The sequence below is a fragment of the Gavialis gangeticus genome, unplaced genomic scaffold (genome assembly GCF_001723915.1).
Source record: "Gavialis gangeticus isolate Ggan-Ray unplaced genomic scaffold, GavGan_comp1, whole genome shotgun sequence".
Classification (NCBI taxonomy): Eukaryota; Metazoa; Chordata; order Crocodylia; family Gavialidae; genus Gavialis; species Gavialis gangeticus.
In genome coordinates, this window is record NW_017728994.1 from 65,520,281 (window position 1) to 65,541,693 (window position 21,413).

General features: G+C 43.5%; 1 protein-coding gene across 1 annotated transcript in view; it reads left to right on the forward strand.

The window, feature by feature from the left end:
* Window positions 1-21,413, forward strand: part of CUZD1 (CUB and zona pellucida like domains 1) — a 161,927-nt gene that overhangs the window by 46,814 nt on the left and 93,700 nt on the right. The window contains 2 exon segments of the mRNA XM_019502173.1: window positions 16,752-16,820; window positions 18,839-19,153. Coding sequence (XP_019357718.1) covers window positions 16,752-16,820; window positions 18,839-19,153 — 384 coding nt within the window.

A 21,413-nucleotide genomic window follows, 5' to 3' on the forward strand; every position in this document is an offset into this window, starting at 1 on the left:
TTGAAGATGGTACTTTATGCCAGTGACAATGACTTCCCCCCAAAACTATGGAAAAATTAAGAGAATAAAGACCTATGTGGAAGTCTGTTATATTCCAGTTTACCTTACCCTGAATAGGTTCTTCTATCAGGTTTATTATCATAGCATCAGAGCATCTCCCCATAGCCCAATCTAGATGACCCAAACACAGTGAAGAATTCAAAGTTGCCTTCCTGGTAGCCAAACTAACCTAAAATCTCTAGAATAATGACAAGTTCCTAGCTGCCAAATCCTTCAGAAAAAAAAAATCCTTCAGTTAGATATCTGCAATTCCTATGTCACCAAATCTTTTGTACTTACTTAGTTACAGACAATTGTCAGGAGCTTGCACCTAATGCCCTGGGTGCCCTTGCAAGTATTTTAAAAGTTCAAAGTTTAGGTAAATAAATAGAAACATTGGTTTCTTTGGCAACAACTATTAGGGCAAGTCACATAGAATTAGATCTTGCTAGGGTTATTGAGACAAAGAGCAAAAGGCTCTTCTGTAGAAATCCCCTCCCCCGGTTTTTCTTTTTGTTTTTTACTTAAAAATATACTCCCTCCCCTTCCCCAACCATTTCTGACTTTCTCTCTGCCCTCTCTATCCCTTATAAGTAGTTATGATAAGCCATAGTTAAATTAAAACATAGGATAAGCTTTTGTATGCCATTATTGTAACAAGCCTCTTTTATATTGTCCATATATCATTGTAAATAGCGTTCTGTTATTTTGGTATTGATTTTTACTGATTCATATTGTTATTGTACGATTTAGGCCTTTTTCTGTAAGTTAGCCAAAGTAATGTCAAGGCTCCGTCTTGTCTTGCCAAGTCTCCATTTTGTGTCCCCTGCCTGGGCATACCCTATTATAATTGTGTTGCAACTGTGACTCATACCTACCCCCCCTATGTAAACTGGTTCCTGAGTTAATGAAAGTGCTTGAATGGTAGCAGGCCTAAAAATAGCTCCTACTGAATGACCAGACCATCAGCTTAAGAACCCTACCACTGCCTTGCATTGACTCTCCCTGAAACCACAGACCTACTCCCAGGACCAGAGACAAAACACAATATTTGAAAGATAAAGACCCTCCAAGAAACCAGCAACATGGAAACAAAGAACAGAATAGAAACCAGCAATTCCACCATTGTATCCCACTGGATAATGAGGACACCTGAAACTGCACGTCTTCATCTGAGCAGGACTGACCCTTGCCTGGGCATATCCTCCCCATTGGAGTCATAGGTAACCCACCCCTCTAAAAGGGGTGGTAGAATGTGACCTTCTTGGGATGCCCTCTCCATCTGGACCAGCATTATGCCACACCACCTATCCACCCAGAGGCCTTGCCGGCAACTCCCTCTGCACAACACCTCACTGGAGACAACCCCGACTGGCCATCGAGGATCAACTCTCAGCCTGGCATAGGTAGCTATTATCCACATCTTCCCTTCAAGCAAGGAACCTGAGTTCTGTTTCTTCATACCTTGACTTCAATCCCTCTACTAAGCCTTTTCTCTCCTGCTACCATTGTGTGAGTGCGTGTGGGAGTTTGAGAATGTGTGAGGCAACCAATAACTTCATGGTCTGTGTATTGCATTACCCATCAAATAAAACTGTTATTTTGGAAGCCTGAGTTGGGTTTTATCTTTCTGATCTTCCAACCCCTGCCCCCCTGACCTTTGTCCTCTCTCTCTCTCCCTCTCTCCGCCCACCCCACCTCTGGCCCCAACTCCTCTGCTGCTCCTAATCCCTGCCCTGGCTCTATCTCTTGACCTTCTGGCTTTCCTTGCCCCACAGCTTTCTCTGCCTACTGGCTCCACCGTCTCTCTCCTCTCCGACCCAGTTCTGCTCTCCTCCAACCCCTGACTCTGTCCCAGCTTCAGCCCCCGACTTAACCCCCAACTCTGTTCCTCCCAGCTCACTGCTGACTCTGCTCTCCATCCCAGGTCTACTCTTTAATCCCCGGCTCTGCCCTTTAACCCTGGCTCTGCTTTCCTCCCCTAGATTTTGCTCCACCACCCCTCACCTCTGCTCTTCCCAGCTCCTCCAGCCAGCTCTGCTCCAGTGCTCCTCCCAGCTTTCTCTCCACTCCCTGTTTTTCCCCCAACTTCGTCCACCACTCCTCACCTCTGCTCCCAGCCCCAGCTCCGCTGCCCCACCCCCAGTCCTCCCAGCTCCAACCTTCTGCTTCACCCCGGTCCTCCTGGCTCTCCAGCTGCCACCTAGCTTTCCTCCCCCAGCTTTTGCTCTGCCACCCCTCACCTCTGATCCCCCAGTTTCTCCAACCAGCTTTGATCCCCCGCTTCTCCCACTTTTCTCCCCCACTCCCTGCTCTTTCCCCGGGCTTCCTCCACCACCCCTCACCTCTGCTCCTCCTGGCTCTGCTGCCTCACCCCCAATGCTCCCGGCTCCAGCCCTCTGCTTCACCCCCGGTCCTTCTGGCTCCCTGGCCTAGCTCTCCTGCTTCCTTTCTGCCTGCTGTGCTCCAGCTCTTCCCAGCTCCCCAGTCCAGCTCTCAGGTCACCACCCGGTTTTCCTCCCCCAGCTTTTGTTCTGCCACTTCTCCTGGCTCCCTCCACACCCTGGCTTTCTCCTCCACTGCCCCTCACCTCACCTCTCTGCTGCTCCTCCCAGCTTCCTCCACCACCTCTCCACCACTTTTCTCTGCTTCTCCCAGCTTTCTTATCCCAGCTCTGCACCTCTACTTCTCTGCCTCCTGGCTTCTTTGACTGGCTTGGCTCTCTCTGCCACCCCAGTTTGACCCCCTGGCTCTGCTCCTTCACCGCGTCTGTCTCCTGGATTTTTCTTTGCCTCTGCCCGGGGCACCAAGTGGCCCCTAGTGTTAACACACAGCCACTGAAGTGCATGCTTGCATGTGTGTATATGTGTGGACCCATAATGTTGTATGTACAGTTTGTGCATGTGAGTGTATAATTTGTGTCATGCCCTCCTGCCTAACAGTGTGATATTGAGATTCCAAGTGTTGATCTGGCATGTGTCAAATCAACACTTCAGCTATATAAAATAAAGAGATCCAGGAAAGAAATGGAGTCATTTTGTAGTGTGGATGGTGTACAGATTCAGGACAATTGAGGTATGGACCATAAACTAAATTAACACTTCATCTCAGTTTTTAATAGTGGTATGATGTTGAACACAGATCAGTTGGGAATGAAGGTATAAAAATCAAGGCAGAAGCAAAATCAAAGAGCTTAGTGCACTCAAGTGGAATTTGCCATCCCAGATTTCCAAAATAAAATCTGGCTTATAAAGTCACAGGTTTAGTGAAGCTGATGAAACATGCTGATGACATCAAGTTAGGAGGCACCATCAAAACACAAGGGAATCAGGGAATTATGTGGGGAAAAAAAGGAAGATCTTGAGATCTAGGGCAGCAGTAACAGGATAGAATCAATAGTACAAATTGCGAGGTCATACCCTTGAGATGCAGTAACAAAAATTAATAAACATGAAGCTCATTAGTTGAAAATGATTAAGGACAGGGATCCTTGTGTGCCAGCTGATGCAGAAGTGTCTAGGAGCTGCCAATGTGCTACAGCTGTGCAAGAGGCAAATACTTTGTGAAGTAATAGGAGAGGTCCCTCCACAGACAGAGACTTATTAGTACCTGTCAGGGCTTGACCCAATTGGGATTTCTCATCTAGCTATCCCATACTTTCCCTCTCCACCCCAGGGGTCTTCCACATACACTTGCCTGGTTTCCACTGCAGTGAGTCCCGACACTCGTCTTTCATGATGTTATTGATCGGGAGGTGTTAAGACTGCAGCTGGCTAACAGTGACCCTGCTAGGGTTTTTCTGGGGCGCCAACCTCCCCTACAGCCCGTCCTAGTGCCACCAAGATGTTATGCATCACCATGTATACTAGTTGGTTTTCCCTAGCATGTTGTTTTAAATTTTTCTTTTCTCTCATAGGTTTGTGACCGTCAACACCACCTGCTTTGACAGAAAAGAATGACACAGACTACCAGACTTTCTCTCAGTCTCAGGTAAGTCTCACATGAGTTTGGGTATGTCCTGGTCTTCTTTCCCCCTTAGATGGTGGTCACACCCCCCCCCCCGGAACAGTCATGTTCATAAAAAATTAAAAAAACCCTGTGTTTCAGCTACTCCCCCTTCCTTTAAAGGGTCCGTGACCAGCCTCATCCTTTTCCTTCTTTTGTTTTTTTTTTCTGGTGAGGAAGGGCCTCCCTCCCATTGACCCACTTCCCCCTTTTTCCCTCTTTGGGCTGACAAAAGAATAAAGAAAAAAACTAACTTGTAACTTAACTTTCAAGCTGGGACCAGCCACTCATCTTGGGGCCACTCTGTTTCCAAAGGAGCTCTCCGCCTTGCCTCCTGCACTGCTTTTATCCCATGGCCTTCTCCCTGCTGGGGTTTTCCAGCCAGGCTGAGCTCCCAGACCTCTATTGCTGACCCTTTGTTGGCTCTTTGGGGTTGGGATTGTCCTGCCCAACATTTTGTGTCCCAGGACTCAACTCCACTCTTCCCCCATGGGGCAGCTCTAGCTGCACAGAGCAGCTGCTCTGAAACTGCAGCTCCCCAGGCACACCCTGGTCACTTGCTCCGGCCATCTCTCCTCTTGCTGCATCCATGCCGCCAGCCATGAGTCCTTTCTTGTTTTGCTTGTCCACTTCACAGTGCCACTGTGCAGAGAACTAGTTGAAGCTCCATCCAGAATACTCTGTACAGTTCTGGTAACCCAGATGAACTCAGACTGGAACAGGTATAGAGAAAGGGCTGTTAGGATAATCAGAGGATTAAAAATCCTATCCTTATAAGAGGAGATTGAAAGAACTTGCCTTGTTTAGACTCATGAAATGACTGGTTGACCTCGGATATGATTGCCCTCTATAAATGGAAAGGGAAGAACTATTTAAACTAAAGGACATTGTTGCCCCAAGAACAAAATTGACCTAATTTAGATATGAATAAGACTGAAAATTAAAATAATATTCTTAATTATTAGAGCCGTGAGATTCCAGATCAGCATTCCAATCAGAGCAGTAATGTCAAAAGAACTGCTTTTAAAATGAAGCTCAGTACATGTATGAAGGTGATTATATGATATGGTCCCTGCCATAGAAGGGGACTGGACTTAATAATTCAGGAGGCCTTTTCCAGTCCTGTGTACCAAACATTCTAATATAACAAGAATATAAATTAACTAACTTGGAGGTATATGGTCCTGACCCTGGGTGCAATTTTAACCCTCAGCTTCTCACAGACAAGGGGGAAAACTGAAGCCTGCGTGGAATTAGGCAAACTTGGTCTGTAATAGATTTAGGGAGCATCAAAAATCCAGAGTCTTAAGGGAGAACATCCTACTACCTGTCCCCTCTCTGATGGCTTTCTGTAATCTCTACTGACTACAAGTGTGGCAGTAAGGCCAAGTACACAGTCAAAAAGCTGAAGCTGAATCAGGTCAGTGTTCAAAGGCTAGTCTAAGCTGCATAGATTAAACTGATAAGCAAGTGAACAGTCATTCATTTTTCATTCCAGAAATGCAGCTACATGCCTGCAGTAGCCCAGGCCAGAAGTTTAATAAACTGATTTAACCTAAATCAGTTAAGTCTGATACTACATCCATCCAGTTTACCTTAAACCTGTTTTGGCCATTTTTAAAGTGGTTTATGAGCACTGAATTTCTGTTGTGTTACAGATTTGAACCAGTTTCCAATCACTTATACTGGTTTATGTGTAATTTCTGTCCCTAGACTAAGTGACAGATACAGGAGCACCTGCCTAGATAGGTTAAAGGCCTACCTTCCTCAGACATTGATATGCCAAGTTATCCAAACCAAGACAGGGGAAAAAAAGGAAAAATAAGGTGAGGTACTGACATTCAAAAAGCCCAAGGCAGAATTGATCTAAGTTACACAGTTTTCTGTAAGCAGAATAGTTTAGATCAATAGTGAAAAGAACGCACATAGGGTGGCTAATCTTATACGAGGTTCTGCCATTTTTAAACCAATCCAAGTGTGCCAAACTTCTGTTCTGTTACGGATATAGGCCAGTTACTGATTACTTATATTGGCAAAAGTGTAATGTTTGTACCTGGCCTAAGAAAAGAAACAATGGAAGCAGAACCCAGTGTCAAGCAAAGCTATTCATTCAGATCCTCCTATTCTCTACATCTGTGGTATTATTTATTTAACTCAAAGGATATACTACAGAGTTCATTAAACCAGGTCATCTTGTTCCCAAGTATATCAATCACTTACTCATAAAATGCCATCTCAGAGAAGGATATGATCCAACCCTTATCTCTAGGTGGTTATTTATGTTTCCAGGGTCATACAACCACCTTTTTGACAAGGAACATATTCAATTTCCTTGTCATTCTCCAAATCTCCTTGTAAAGAGAATGCTTTTAACTTAAACATATCAATTAAGACAGATATCAGTGGGAAAGATGGAAGTCTTAGATAAAGAGCAACGGCTTTCTCTCGGTAGCTGGTAATTTACATACAGTATTTCATTCCCAAAGGCATGGGGGAAACTCTGTCTGCATTCTGATCTTCACCCATTCCTAGCTTACATGTTTTAGGCTGCACAGTACCTTGTTGCTTTGTTTGAAATGTTGCCAATGAATATTTCTTGGTCTCATAACTCTAAATCCCAAACTCCAGATCTACTCCACTGTAATGTCTTGTATATTTCCCCCCATACCTATATCCTTTCCTGTTAAAGGCAGAGAAAAACCTGAGCACTCGCTCATCTCATTTTACATTTCAAATCCCTCGTGTAGGTTAAAGTTAATCCAACTGAAGGTAGCAGTCAGATTATAGTCCAAAACCAGAGCCTGGCCAGTCAGCCCCACACTCCAGATGCTGGCCAGGCTCCCTGCTGCTGGATCATTGCCACTGGAGCCCCAAGAGGCCCCCAGGACTCCAGCTAAGGCTGCTGGGCCAGCCCAGGTGCTGGCCCTGGCCTCCCCTACCCCACCCAAGGCAATTTGCCATGCATCAGAGTGCATGTGCATTAGTGTTTCCTGGGAACAAGTAGCAGTGGCACATATTGTGCCTCTGCTGTTTATCCATGGGGAAAATACATGTGCCTGCATGTCTGGATCCAGTCATAGTTGCTAGACTCCCAGGGACTTTAGTGGACATAGCATGAGTACAGAAATATTTGCTAACCTGTCAGAATTAATTATGTGAGGGTGTGGGGAAATGCCAATCTTGATATGGATTCCTTCCTCCATGTCTGTTTGCTGTGTTCTTAACATACTTTATAAAACACTCCATCAAAGCTGAGGTATTATCAGTGATCCATGCAAAACTGTTTGCTTCCAGCTACTTTTATCCAGTGCCCCTTCATTCTCTGAGCATAGTACACAGCTGCCCTCTAGTGGTAATTACTAAAGCATCTCTTGAAGTTTTAATTTTGAGTATTCTCCTAAATCACTTAAGCCCAGATCCTGAAAGGTATGTAAACATGCTGCAGAAAACTGTGTTGTGAGACTATGACAAGACATGGTAGGCATGTCTACACATGCATTTACACTGGCTTAAATTTACTGCACAATAATTTACTGCACAGTACGCGGGAATAGGGAACATCTACACATGCAGGCATTAAAGCACATTAACTCTGTGTGTGGACTGATTTGGGACTAAAATTAATCCCAAATCAGTCCCCACACACAGTGTTAATTTGTTTATAATGTGCAGTAATGCTTTTACACATGCGTTACTGCACAGTAACTAATTGGGTATAAACTTGATACCTGCAGAATAAAGGTATCAAATTTATGCTCAAGTCAGCGTAAATTGCCATTTTTACTGCACATGCATGTGTAGATGCACACCTGTACTGTGCAGTAATTTGTTACTGTGCAGTAAATGTGCATGTGTAGACACACCCTGTGAGTGATTTTTAAGCAGTGCCTTGGTCATGTCTTTCTTCTTAAATACAGTGAATCAAAATGGCAATAAACACCTGCTATTTGATTGATTAATAGTTCCATGGCTCCAAGAAAGCGGCAAGCAGCTGGATCTCCCCAGCTGTGCTCCAGCAATACACAAATAACAAATAGCCTCTTGCAGACAATAGCAGGTCAATATAAATCAAAGCAACCCAGATTGTTCTGATCTACATGGAAGGCACTGTAGAAACAGCCCACAGATCCACGCAATCAGGGTACAGGACCAAGCTTGCCATCAGCTTTTAGGACCACTGTTTCATTGCTATATCAGATCAAAAGATTAATTTAAAATGATTCCCTCCATCCAGGCTAAACTGGAATCAAGGAAGTTTGGAAAAATTTAAGAATTGCAGTGTGTTGAAGTTTTCTCTCACCGCAGTAGGGTGGATCTCTGACTAACTGAGGCCTTTCCATGAACTTGATGTACTGCCATACTTATGATGCAATTCCCACAACAAAGGTGACATTTCCTTCAGTGTGGCACTATGGTGTTTGGAAAACTGATTAACTAGAATTATGGTTTTTTGAAGAAACATCATAACCTCTGCAAGCCACCACTTCCTGGAACAATTACAGCAGAGTACAATATTGCACGTGGCCATAAAGGTGTTTGGTGGATATTTGGAATTAATCCTGTGGTGTCTTTGGAACAAGGAAGATGAGTTGATATCCGGATTCATGGATGTACCCTTTCTAATGAAAATATCCTATAAATTACTTCCTTATCATTCACTTAAAAGTCGAAGAAGAAAAATTAAATTGCACAATATGCCCTCTTGATGCAGACTGGCACTTATATAAATGCTGAAACAATGTTTTTTTACATCAGAAGAAGGACCAGTTGAAAATGGACTCTCAGAAGGTATTCACTTTGTTGCTGCTATTTGGTACCATTCTTCTACACAAGTCAGGTATTGTATCCATATTTTCATGTTTCTTTCTTCTTGTATGAAATAATTACAGGCAGAGTATTTTTAATATAGATACAACTTATTCAGAGCTGGTAGCAGCTAATAAAAGTAAAATATTATGGGAAGTATCTAAACAGCTTACAACAACGAAACTTCCATTTTATTTCATCTCCATGTCATTTGTTTAAGGTCAAATCTATAGTTTATATTATAAATTGGAGCAGTGGGACTAGTGTTTGTGGGGTTATTTTTTGTATAAGAAACATGAAGGGAAAAATGAGAAAAAAAAATTACAATTTTGGAAAAATCAGTTTGCATATATTCCCCTCTAATATTCTGTTCAGGGTTATAATTAGATTGTATTGTACATTTAAGGTTTGACAGTGTAGATAGAGCAGCGTGCCAGAGACCATAATGATAAAGAAGTAGATCATTTTAAAAAGCAGTCATTGTGAAGAAAAGAGTGAATCTACAGCTCATGTATCTTAAAACTTAAAATAAGGACATTCTGATAATCTTGTTAGCTTGAATAAGAAACTTTCATTTTTAAGGACAAGCACTGACACTGACAATAATGGCTCGTCTGTTTATTTGAAGAAATAGATGACTGTATATAGATTTAGCTGGAAAAGACGGTAGCATTTAATTATAGAGACAAAAGAAAAGTAATCCCATAATTGTCATTGTGAAAAAGAGCAAAACTGGAATAAAAAGGGAAATGATCAAATCCCAGCAAAGAACCAGACTAATAATCTCTGCTCTTTAATGGATTTGCATTGTGGCCTTGAGTTTAACCTCTCAGGAGTCTGATGGGATTTAATTCAGAAAAGGCCTTTGAATTGCAATTGATGTCAGAGCAGACAAATTGTAAGACATTTATATGGGACCTGAAAGGAATTCAGCCCAGCTTCGCTTCCCCAGCCCGAATGTAGCGCTAGGGAGGGGAACTCAGCTCAGCTGGGCTGAGTTTCCTTCCCCAGCCTGATCATAGGTGCCCTGCGCCTCAGAACAGGGACGGCTCAAGAGAGGCCCCTACCGGTGAGAAGGGGGAGGCGCGGCTGCCAGTCACCAGGGCAGCACAGATGCTGGTTACTGGGGCAACCAGCGAAGCCTGCTGACAGGAAGGAGCAGGGCTTATCCCTTCTTAAGCCCAGGCAGGAGGCCAGGGTGGCAGTTCCCCTCTGGCAGCCAAGGAGTGGGGAGCTCCGCCATTGCGGGTAGAAGGGCAGGGAGTGACTGCATGAATATCCACTGGTTGCTGCCATGGGCTGGAGTATTTTCCCAGTAGGGATCAAGTGTTGTTTGATGGAACGGTTTAGCTTTATGTTATAGCCTGGGGGCTTTGTGCTTTGTGTTTACTGTTTTATAAGACTGGAGGACCGGGTGAGGCTATTAGGGGTTGGAGGAGGCCTCAGAGGGGCTCCACAGTAGTGTGGGGACGCCAGCGCTGAGAGGGCACAGCTTTGGGGTGCATTGGCCCTAGCCCTAGAGTGAAGGGGGCAGTGAGGAGCCCCGAGAGTGAGAGGGGGGGCGGCGAGGAGCCCCAGGAGTGGAAAGGGGGGCCAAGACATAACAGGGCCCTGGTCAGATTACATCAGCACCAACTGTGAGGCTTGGGCTGCGGTGTAGGGGAGGCAAAAGGAGCCACAGGTAGCGCCCCCTGTCATCGGGGTGCATAGAAATGGGCAGCCTCCCGCTGATTACAACAATCTATTAATCGAATAAGATCAAGGCGTGGCAGGAGAGTAAGCAGGTGGTTGGCCCATTGCAGGAGGGCAGAGCCACACCCGGAGAGGCTCCGATAGTAGTACTCCTGTCACAGAGGGGAACTGAGCTATCGGGCTCACTTCCCTTCCCCAGCTCGATCACAGCACTGTGGAGGGGAACTGAGCCCGGGCTCAGTTCCCTTTCTCTGCGCTGTGATCAGCTTCCTACAACTCGGGCATGGGAGGCAGAGAGAGCCAGGGCTGTGCTCCCCTCCTGGCTGAGCCACATGGGGCTGCGGAGCTGCTGGGAGCGCAGCCCTGGTTCTCCCGTCTCCCACCACCTAGCTGCTTCGAAACTCAAAATCTTTCCATACTTTCAAAATATTTCAACTAGCCTCATTTGAAGTCCTTTGTTTCATTTCCATTTCACTGTTTCAAGCTCAAAATGAGTTGAAACAATGTTGAAACAAAACAGCCCGTGCAATTTCTCACAGCCCTAATAGATATGTGTGTGTGTGTGTATACGTATGTATATGTATATATGTAGGTGCATATATATGTATGTATGTATATATACATATATACACACGTATGTATGTATGTATGTGTATATATATGTATACACACATATACACATGCATATGTGTGTATGTGTGTGTACATATGTGTGTACATTATGTGTGTGTGCGCATCATATATATGTTCACATATATATGTGGGTGTGTGTATATGTTTGTGTATATATATGTAGATGTGTGTGTGTATATATGTGTGTATATCTGTGTGTGTGTGTACATACATACACACACACACATATACATATGTGTTTGTGTGCTGGTGGGTCCAGATTCCTGAGAAGAATGATGGGTGCACCAATCTTGAGCTCCAGATTGTGTGAAGACACACCTGGTGGTTCGAGAGAGTTGAGAAATTCCAGGCCAGGCAGTTGAGAACGAAGGTCTTTGTTTATGGTATTGACCGCATCGTTTTTTGATGCCAGGATGACTCTTTGGCATAGCCACTTGTGGTCATGAAAGTGATGTGCAACATTTGGAAAAACTGCCTCTTTCAGTTCTTGAAGTGCTGCAACTTTTTCTCAGTGTTGTTTATTGAGATAGCTCCATCTTGATTCTCAGATACCATGGCCCCATTTCCCAGTTTGAGCAGGCTTGCAGCAAACTCTCTACCAGATACATCAGCTGTTAGATGCACTTGCATGTTGGTCATGAGGCTGAGTCACTGAATGTTTTTCCAAATGTATGAAGCTTTGAGGCAGGCCTCCAGTTCATCAGCTTTGGTTCCATGTGGAATGACTGGCAGTGTCTGTCGAAAATCCCCAGGCAACACCAGTCACTGCTCCCATTGTTTTGTCATTATGTGGAAGATCTTGGAGGGTGCAATCAAGAGCCTCTAAGGCAGCTTTGTGAGACATTGTGCACTCATCCCAGACAATGAGCTGGCACTCCTGAAGAGCCTTTGCTTTGCCAGTACCCCTGGCAATGTTGCAGGTTGGTGCCTCTGCACTTGCCAGATTTAAGGGCAACTTGAAGGCTGAGTGAGCTGTTCTTCCTCCTGTTAACAGTGTGGCAGCAATGCCTGATGATGCCACTGCAAGGGCAATCCTGTTTGTCTGCTGGATTTTGGCCAAAAGAAGATTGAGGAGAAAAGTTTTCCCAGTTCCACCTTAAGCATCCAGAAAGAAGATGCCCAAGCTGGGTTGCAGGTAAAGGTAATGAAGAGATCAGGGCGGCCATAGTTTCTCACATACGTTATGGCATCCTGAGTGTGCTCATGCATTTAGTGAGGCCCACTTGTGAAACTGGAAGATAAGATGACCAATTGGCCAACATTGGCAGCATCTCCATCATTGTTCATGGCATCCCTGAGGTGAACATAGTTTTCAACTCTGAGTTTCTTTTGGTTCATTCAAATGAATCTCAACCTTTCTGCTTCAGTTTTGGCATACATGTCCACAGCAAATTGGTGGAAGAGATCTTTGCATCGCAAGATGTGATTGAAACTTCTAGTTTGCAGTATCATCCTGTAAGCATAAAAGTCCATGGCAGAAATCTTCTTTTGAGTTGGCGGGCCTGTTGCTGGGTTTGTTTGTCGCAGTTCAAAATGGTAGCCATCATCACCCTGCCAGAAAATTAGTGGATACTGAAGTGCATCATATGATCAGCCTGTCTCAGCGATTCTCTGGAGGGAGTAGTTCCTGAGTTGCAACACAATGTATTGATTGCCATGTTGTTCACCAGCCAGAATGACAGCCACTTCTGATGTAGGTGCATTGAAGTGCCGCTCATGTTCACCAGCTGGAGTTTTGTCTGCTTGAATGTCAACATTATACTCTGGAGACATCTTCTCCATTGCACACTTGAAACTGTGAACATAGTTGTTTTCCTTGTGAAGCATGGCTTGCAACTGCAACACCACCTGCAGGTTGGTTTGAATGACACTGTTGCAATGCTGTTCAGCCTGTTTTGTATTGTCACCCATGAAATAGATCTGCAGAAATTTGGGCTCTTCATTTGGGAGTGACATCAGACTGCCAATCTGATGATAAACCTGGCCCTGCACTTTAAATGTGGGCATGTAGCCAGATTCTCTGATGTCTTTTGTGCTGCCAAAAGATGTAATTTGGAAGCATGAGTTGTATCTTCTAATGTTACTTTGAATCGTGCATCTGTAGTGTTGCCTGTCAACAATGTATGAAGGGGTTCAGGAAGATCATTCATTTGGGGGAATTGAACCTTGCCACTGTTGCAGGCTTCTGCTTTCCATCTCATTGCAAGGCAGTGGCTGCAAGAAGTCACCACTGAGCCAATTGCAACTAATGGATCAGAACCGTAATCTGAAGCTGAATTGTAGAAGAATGCAGAGTTTTCTTTTTCCCTCCAGGGCTGGTTCCTGGCTGCACCCATTGCCGCTCTATGCAACTTGCTGTACAGGAGTTTCAGTTGCTGTAGATGCATCCATTGCTGCTCTGTTTGGTTCTCGTCTTTCAACTTGCTGCTCTGGAGTCTCAGCTGCTCTGGCTGCAGCTTTTGCAAGTCAATTTTTAGCAGGTTTGCTTTTTGTAGATTGCCTTACAGGGAATGCCTCTCACAACCCCCAATTAGTCCCTGAGAAGGCCCAGTACAGTTTTCTCCCTGGACCTTGCTTAAGCCCTCACTCCGCCTGCGGGTACTCCCAGGTTCTGTTAACCAGTCCCAACCACAGTCCTTAGGGGAATACTCCTAAACATGGAGACTTCTCCAGCTGTACCGGTTGACCTTGGCCAGGAGCTTTGAGCTTTGCTAAAGAATGTTTTGCACATAAAAATTTATTCCACTTTCTGGGGCTGACCTGTCACAGGGGGTTATCCAGTATAGATTAAAAAAAAAAATTAGTGAAATTTTCTTTGATCCAAATAAAAAAAATAGCACCCAGGTGCACGCCCCCAGGGTACCCTTAGTATGCATGCAAAGTTTCAAGTCTCTAGGTATCATGGTCTTGGAGCTATGGTGCTCACGCACACGCGCGCACGCACACACACACACACACACACACACACACACACACACACACACACACACACACACACACACACACACACACACACACACACACAGAGGCCCTTTTATTAATATAGATACAGAGTTCTAGTATCCAATATACAGTAGAGACAATAGTTAGTTTTACTTCTGATTTATAAAGCAGAACGAACATCACAGAAGACAACAATAATTAGTATATGAAGAATCAAAAGCAATTTTTCAACTACTATCTTTATGATCACTTTAAAAAAATATCTTTCCACCATAGGCTTATAATTACCACATTTACTATATGCTACTCAAACCTGAATATGTTTCTAGAAATTTCAACAATTTCTAGAAAATTACATGTTGTATATGCCAACTATGACCAAAAAACAGTCATGTGTGCATGAACAGCCAACTTCACACTGTCTTTTTCTAAGTGTTAAAACTTCCCTAATATTACTATCTACATAAGTAATAACTGTACTTGCAAAGAGATTTAGGCTAGGTACAGACATTCAAACAGCCCAAGGTGGAAATCAATCTAAGTTTTGTGGTTTTCTGTAAGCGGTGTAGTTTAGACTGGTAGTGAACAGAGCACACATTCGCCCTTTGATGTGAATGGTAAATCTTCCACCAAGTTCCACCATTTTTAAACCAGTCTGCTTGTGCCAAAACTCTGTTATGGGTATGTACTGGTTTTATATGCCAGCAGGCAGCCCCCACATTATAGCATCCTTGTACCCCAGCCAGGCCCAGTCACCATCATCTACATGTGCATTTTGGCACATGTAACTACTTTGCTTGCCAAAGACAGTACTATCCTGCAATGGAGTTAGTTTTTACTGTTCCCAAATAGGGGTGCATGTATAGACAGTGACACTTTACTGCAGAGCTAATTAGTCAGCTCCTCAATAAAGTGAACATGTAGATGTACCCAAAAGCATTTATGTGACAGCAATTTTTGGCATTTACTCATAGTTCACATTGTATTTTCCCCTATGGTAGAGTAAGATCCCCCAGGGAAGCACATATTTGCGGAAAGTAAAACAGAAAACACCATTTCTGCTCCATTAGGGCAGAAACTATCCCATTTCTCTTTATCCATTTTATTAAATGAAAATTAAATGAAAGGTGTAGAAAAGCCATTAGGAATAGTGATGGAACAAAAGGTCCTGCCCCTTCCACCCACCATGCAGGCTGGGCCGCATGCCACACGGGCATCATACCACAGGGCATGGGTACATCCTGTATTGGGTACTCCCCTTGCTGCCACATCAGTGCCCCCATACTGCCCCATTCCCTTGCCATGACACACCATGTCACATGGGGTCCATGCTGTGCTGTGCATTGGGCAACCCATGCTGCACTGCATCAGCATATCTGCATTGTGTGGTTTCCCTGAGTCCCTCCAAGCTCTCAGCTACAGGCTCCTTTAAACCTGAAGGCTGTATTTTCCCATCCTCAGGCAGGTAGCAGAAGATGAAAGAGGGAGGGGACCTGAAGACCCTCATGGCAGCAGCAGGAGAGCAATGGGGAAATCTACATTGCCCAGTAGGGCTGTGAAAAGCTTCAGTTGCTGATTCAATTGGGTGGAGATTCAGCCCAATTCAATGGCTGAATCTCCGAATCCAAACCAAATTGGAACCCTCTGAATTGATTCAGAGAGATTCGGAGTGATTCGATAATTCAGACATAAACACAGCTTTAAATGTTTTTTCTACATACCTCAAGGTACCAGGCAGCTCATGAACTCTGAGATGCTGGGGTAGATGGAGTGTCCCAAGGGAGCATGGGGGGGTCCCAAGCACACTCGGCAGTGGATGCGCAAATGGACCAGAAGCACTTTGGTCCACTTCTGGGTCCGCCACGGGGGCACGGAAGCAGGGGCCCACACACTCTGTGGCGGACCCAGAAGTAGACCGGAAGTACCTCCAGCCCACTTCCAGGTCTCCCACTGAGCATGTGGGAGGCGCCCCCACACCCCTGTGGGATGCTCCATCCACTCTGCCATCGCAGCATTCATGAGTCATGCCTGGTACCTGAAGGTATATTGAAAAAAGATTTAAAGCTGTGTCTATGGCCAAATCACTGATTCTACAAATCAGCATCGAATCTTCAGATTTGGCTGAATTGAACTGGGACAGTGATCTGAATCAACGAATTGAATCACTGTCCCCCAATTCGGGCCAAATCTGAATTGAATACAACCCATTTTGTACACCCCTAGTGCCCAGCCTAGGAGCTTGTGGGGTTGCAGCTTAATTACTCTGGGCCTGTACTATTGGGCTGAAAGGTGAGAGCATCCTCCTCTTCTTTCACCACATTGTTCAACACATTTTTCTGGGCCTTTATTTGGATTTATATCCATTGGTGTGTTGGGATCACCAATGGGATTTTTCCCTTTAGTCTCCTAATGTATACCAGACTAAGAGCCTGATCCTGAATCACTGAAGTCCTGACCCACGTGCCTTGAATTTAGTAAAGTGGCTTGGTCTCTAAGATGGGATTTTGAACAAGTGAATGACAGAATTAACTTTTTCCTGCAGTGTCTTCAGTCTTTTAACCATAGAACAGAATCCCATGAATGACCAAGACCTGTTCAGTTCTAAGTACTTTTTCCTTCATATTTTCTGACAGATTCACGCATCTCCAAAAAGACAAAAAGGAAACCATCTACCCCAGCACAAACACCTAGAGCTACTGAAGGTAAAGAACCTATAAGAAACAGCAGGGTGATGTAAACTACTAAACAGAAACCTGATGAAGTACCTGTAGCAATTGAGTTGCAATAAATAGTTGTGGCTATTTAAAGTATTATAAGTTGTTTCTGCCTCCCTACTAAAAAAGTTATCATTTAAACAGCCCTAGTTAAGAATTCTAATGAGTTGTAATGGGTAGATGGGTATACAGCTGAGCCAAATCACTACAGGACTCAGGAAAGTCCTCAAGAGAGGGATATAGGTATATTACTTTTAGAATTAAGAAAGGCAAATTGTTTGTGCATGAAAACGCTTCAGCTGACTCACCCTCCTTTTCCTGCTTAGCCTGTGAAATAGGAGGAGAGACACCAGGAGCAGCTAGCAGACAGCAAAATTGCCCTAAGAGAGGTTAGCTTAATTAGTCACTAACACCTGTGGAGTGGAGAAAAATGAACCATTAAGTCAATTGACTTCATCAGCTGCCAGAACAGTAATACCACAGTTGCTACACTGTGTAGCAAGAATCAAAACAGGGTATTTCTATCCCAGGCTGAAAATTAGCTCTCCTGCTTAATATGTACACCTCAGTTTGGGAGGAGAGGGGGATTGATTTGGCGGGGGGAGGAGCGGGAAGTATATTGCATGCGAAAAACTATGGTATGTAAACATTCAATATCCAGGAATGTTGTAGTACAACAGTTTTATCCAATCTGCTTTCTTGAATTCTTTTAATGATAAAGTACCCACCCTACCCCAGATGATGGCTGTGTCCCAGGTAGTAAGAGCACAGTCTGACATATATAGGATTGGCATTTCCTATCATGTATATAAATTTACTTCTCTATGGAGCCACTACATTCTCTGGTATTTCAGTTGCATGCCCCTTTATAGAAAAAAAAGTATAAACTATTCCAATTTGGGATTTTTATTATCTCAAGAGAAGATTAGTCTAAGATCACTTCCACTTCTATTTGTTAAGCACCTATTTCTTGCACCAGTGTCAAAAACCCCACAAAATTCCACTTATAATTATAATTAGTTGCTAACTTGAGGATACAGTTCCTTCAGGCCTGAACTCTAGACCAACACCCCAATTATAGTTTGTTCCCAGTTGCTAGTTAACTCTACTAATGTATTTCCCTCAACCTGTTGACAGTTTCCATAGATGACACAACACTAAAAACTAATCACTTCTTTTCACTGACCAGTCTCTCAAAAACAAATGGGGCAATCTTTACCCCAGAATCATTGAGTACAGATGGTGAGGGTCAATCAGAGTATAAACATGCTGGAATGATAGATGAAATTAAATAACTGGAAATAGATAGGGCCAGCTGGCATTCAGTCAAACATACTAAAGTAACCAAATCACTCATTTTAACTGTCTGAATAGGAGGAGCCACAGGCCTGAGTTATCTTCAAATATGAAGTATCAATTTGTCAGGGCCATTCATATAAAAATGCATTCAGTAACCATAATTAAATGTGCATAAGGTGATTTTTGTTTATTCTGTTGGCCTGGAGGTCTTCTAATTGGATGATGCTCAAAATCTTAGACTTTAATGTTCTTCTGTAATTGACATTGAAATGAGCCTACAAATTAGACAACACAGAAAACTACAAGCATGTTTATTTGTGCTTATGGTCTCAGTTTTCAGATGGTGTTTCAATTAGTCTTCCTTGACTGAAAATAAAAGAACCTTAAAAAAATCTTTAAAATCATGCGTCCTAGAAAACTACAATTAGAAGAGCTTGAAAAGTAAAGATAAGTACAGTCAGCTACCAACCAAGGAAGATTCACTGAAAATATTCATAGGAGACATTCAAATAAAAAATAAATTAAAGAATAAATCTAAGAAATGTAGTGACAAATTTGCAGAATGGGAGATAGTATTCAGCCCACTAAATTATCAAGCTTTACCTAGCGAATACAATCTTTGAACCCTAAGATTATATACCAAAGATGGAAAACAGATACACTGAATTTCAGTTTCTGGCATTTTGCTTTCTTTTTGCCTTTAAAAGCTGTATTCCCCATACGACTGGTGAATGGAAGGAGAAGCTGTGAGGGCCGGGTGGAAGTTTACTTCAATGGAACATGGGGAACTGTTTGTGATGATCTCTGGGGCAGAAAAGATGCACAAGTCATATGCAGGCAGGTTGGATGTGGCAACGTCATGTCAGCACCTGGGAAAGCCTATTTTGGTCCAGGCTCTGGAGAAATTATGTTGGATAATGTGCGTTGCACTGGAAGTGAAAGACATCTCAGTCAATGTAAACATGCAGGATGGTTGACTCACAACTGTGACCATAATGAAGATGCCAGTGCCATTTGTTCAGGTAAATTCTCTTTTCTGTCTCAAGAATATACAGCCCGTACTCCCAGGAAGCTACATACTTCACCACCCCATATATAGGGAGCAGGTGCAGAGAAGGTTTTGTCCATTTCCCTTCCCCCTGCATTCAGCTCATTCTTTCTTTTCTCTGAATACTCCCAGCTAACATTCAAAACTCCTATTTGACCTCAGTAAACCTAGTGAAGACACCAAAGGTATGAAACCACAATTAAGCTTAAAAGGCTTACAGAAATGACAGGTGTAACCATAGTGTTCATCACATAATAGGGTTTGGGGATGTTGTGTGTGTGGGGGGGGAGGGTTATGTGTTAGTCAGTCATTCCAGGGAAGGTGCGTTAGTCAGGAGAGCTACACTAGACAGACACAGATAGTAGAATTTGGGCTAACTGAACTTAAGGTTTTGCCCATGATTGCAATAGGTTCAGGATTTCCCTTGGAGCATTAAGGAAACCTGTGTGATTTTTATAAGGTGGGAAACAATGTGAGGACAAATAATAGGTCTAACTTACCTTTCTATATTTTTGCTGCCCAAGATTCAAAGAGCTAGTTTTGATCTATAGAGCCCAAAACTTCCTGGGACCTACATGCCTGAGAGACCACATTCTCCTTCATGCCTCAGTGCAATCCCTAAAGTCAGCTGAGCACAATCTCCTGTAAGTGCTGCCATTACACCAATTCCACTTGGCAAAAATGTATGGGAAATTGTTCTTAGCCATTGATCCTCAGCTCTGGGATTCCCTCCCTCTTCAGGCTCACCAATCCTGAGGCTAGCCATCTATTGGAAGTGCTGCAGGACCTTTCTGTTTGGGTGGTCATTTAGGACCCAAAACTAGGCTGAGATATTGTTGACTAGGTCCCTCCTATATTTTGTTTTATTTTATTTATTCAAGTTGCCCTTTTAAGTTGTTCTGTTCCACTTGCTCTAAGCAGACCTGAACCTTTATTGGGAAGGCCAACATAAATCCCATTAGGGCTGTGCGAAATGGCACCGTTCCACTTTGCCTTGAGTTTAAACGTTTTGACAGAACAGCATTCCATTTCAAATTGAAACAGCTGTTCCATTCCACCGAAACAGAAAGGCTGTTTCAATGCTGTTTCAACATTTTGCTGGAGATGGGAAGTCAGCCCAGCTGAGCTGACTTCCCATCCCCAGCGCTGGATAGCACCGGGGGCGGGAGGCAGCCAAGCTGGCCTGCTTCCCCATTCCTCAGTGCAATCTAGCACTGAGGATAGGAAAGCAGCCCAGCTGGGCTGCCTCCCACCCCCAGCCCAATCTAGCTAGATCCCAGGGATAGGGATCTAGTGCCAGGGATGAAGAGTCAACCCAGCTGGGCTCACTTCCCATCCGCTGCCAGATCTTGCGCTGGGCATGGTAAGTCATCCCAGCTCCATTGACTTCCCATCCCCAGCCTGTGGTTGAAACATTTCAACTTTCAAAACATTTCAACTAGCCTCATTTTGATTCAAGGCTATTTTGACGGCCTTTGTTTCATTCCAAATGTTGCTGTTTCAACCTCGAAATTGGTTGAAACCGTGTCAAAACGAAATGGCCAGCAAAATTTCACACAGCCCTAAATCCCATAAATAAATAATAATATTAAAATAAAACCACCTTAATATCAAAACAACCCCAAATACCTTGTTTCCCATCTTATAAGCATTTTCTGTGTTCCCCCTGGAATACCTTTCATTTTGGAAAAGAAGACCCCCCAAGTTGTTTGACTCTCCTGGCATTATTTTCATTTTAATAAAGTACATGCACTCCAGTGAGATAACTGGAATCAGCATCTCTTATTTGCATATGGCCATTTTCTTTCAACTGTGCTTGTGACCAGGACAATATTGCCAACCTGTTAAAAGGAGATACTAGAGAGAGATATACAGTGCTATTCTGAGGAATATGTGTATTTTTCCATATTTCTCCTGTGTAGACTTATCATTTTCCTTTAAATCATATAGCTTTTTTCTTCTTCAAAATTAGAAACCATGTAAAGTGATGAGCAATTATGTCTTTTTTCTACAATAACCTTTTCTACAGATGCCAGACGCACAACTCCAGTACCACCTAGTAAGTCATGAATTTTCAATTATTTTAACTATTTTCTTGCATTCCCTATAATTTTATAGTTGAATAGTCAGACTTGTCATAGTGTTAGTGTTTTTGTCCAGTCCAGATTTAAATTTCTCTAGCCATGCACTCTCCCAAATGACTACTGTGTATATATTATGTATGTTTTGGAGTT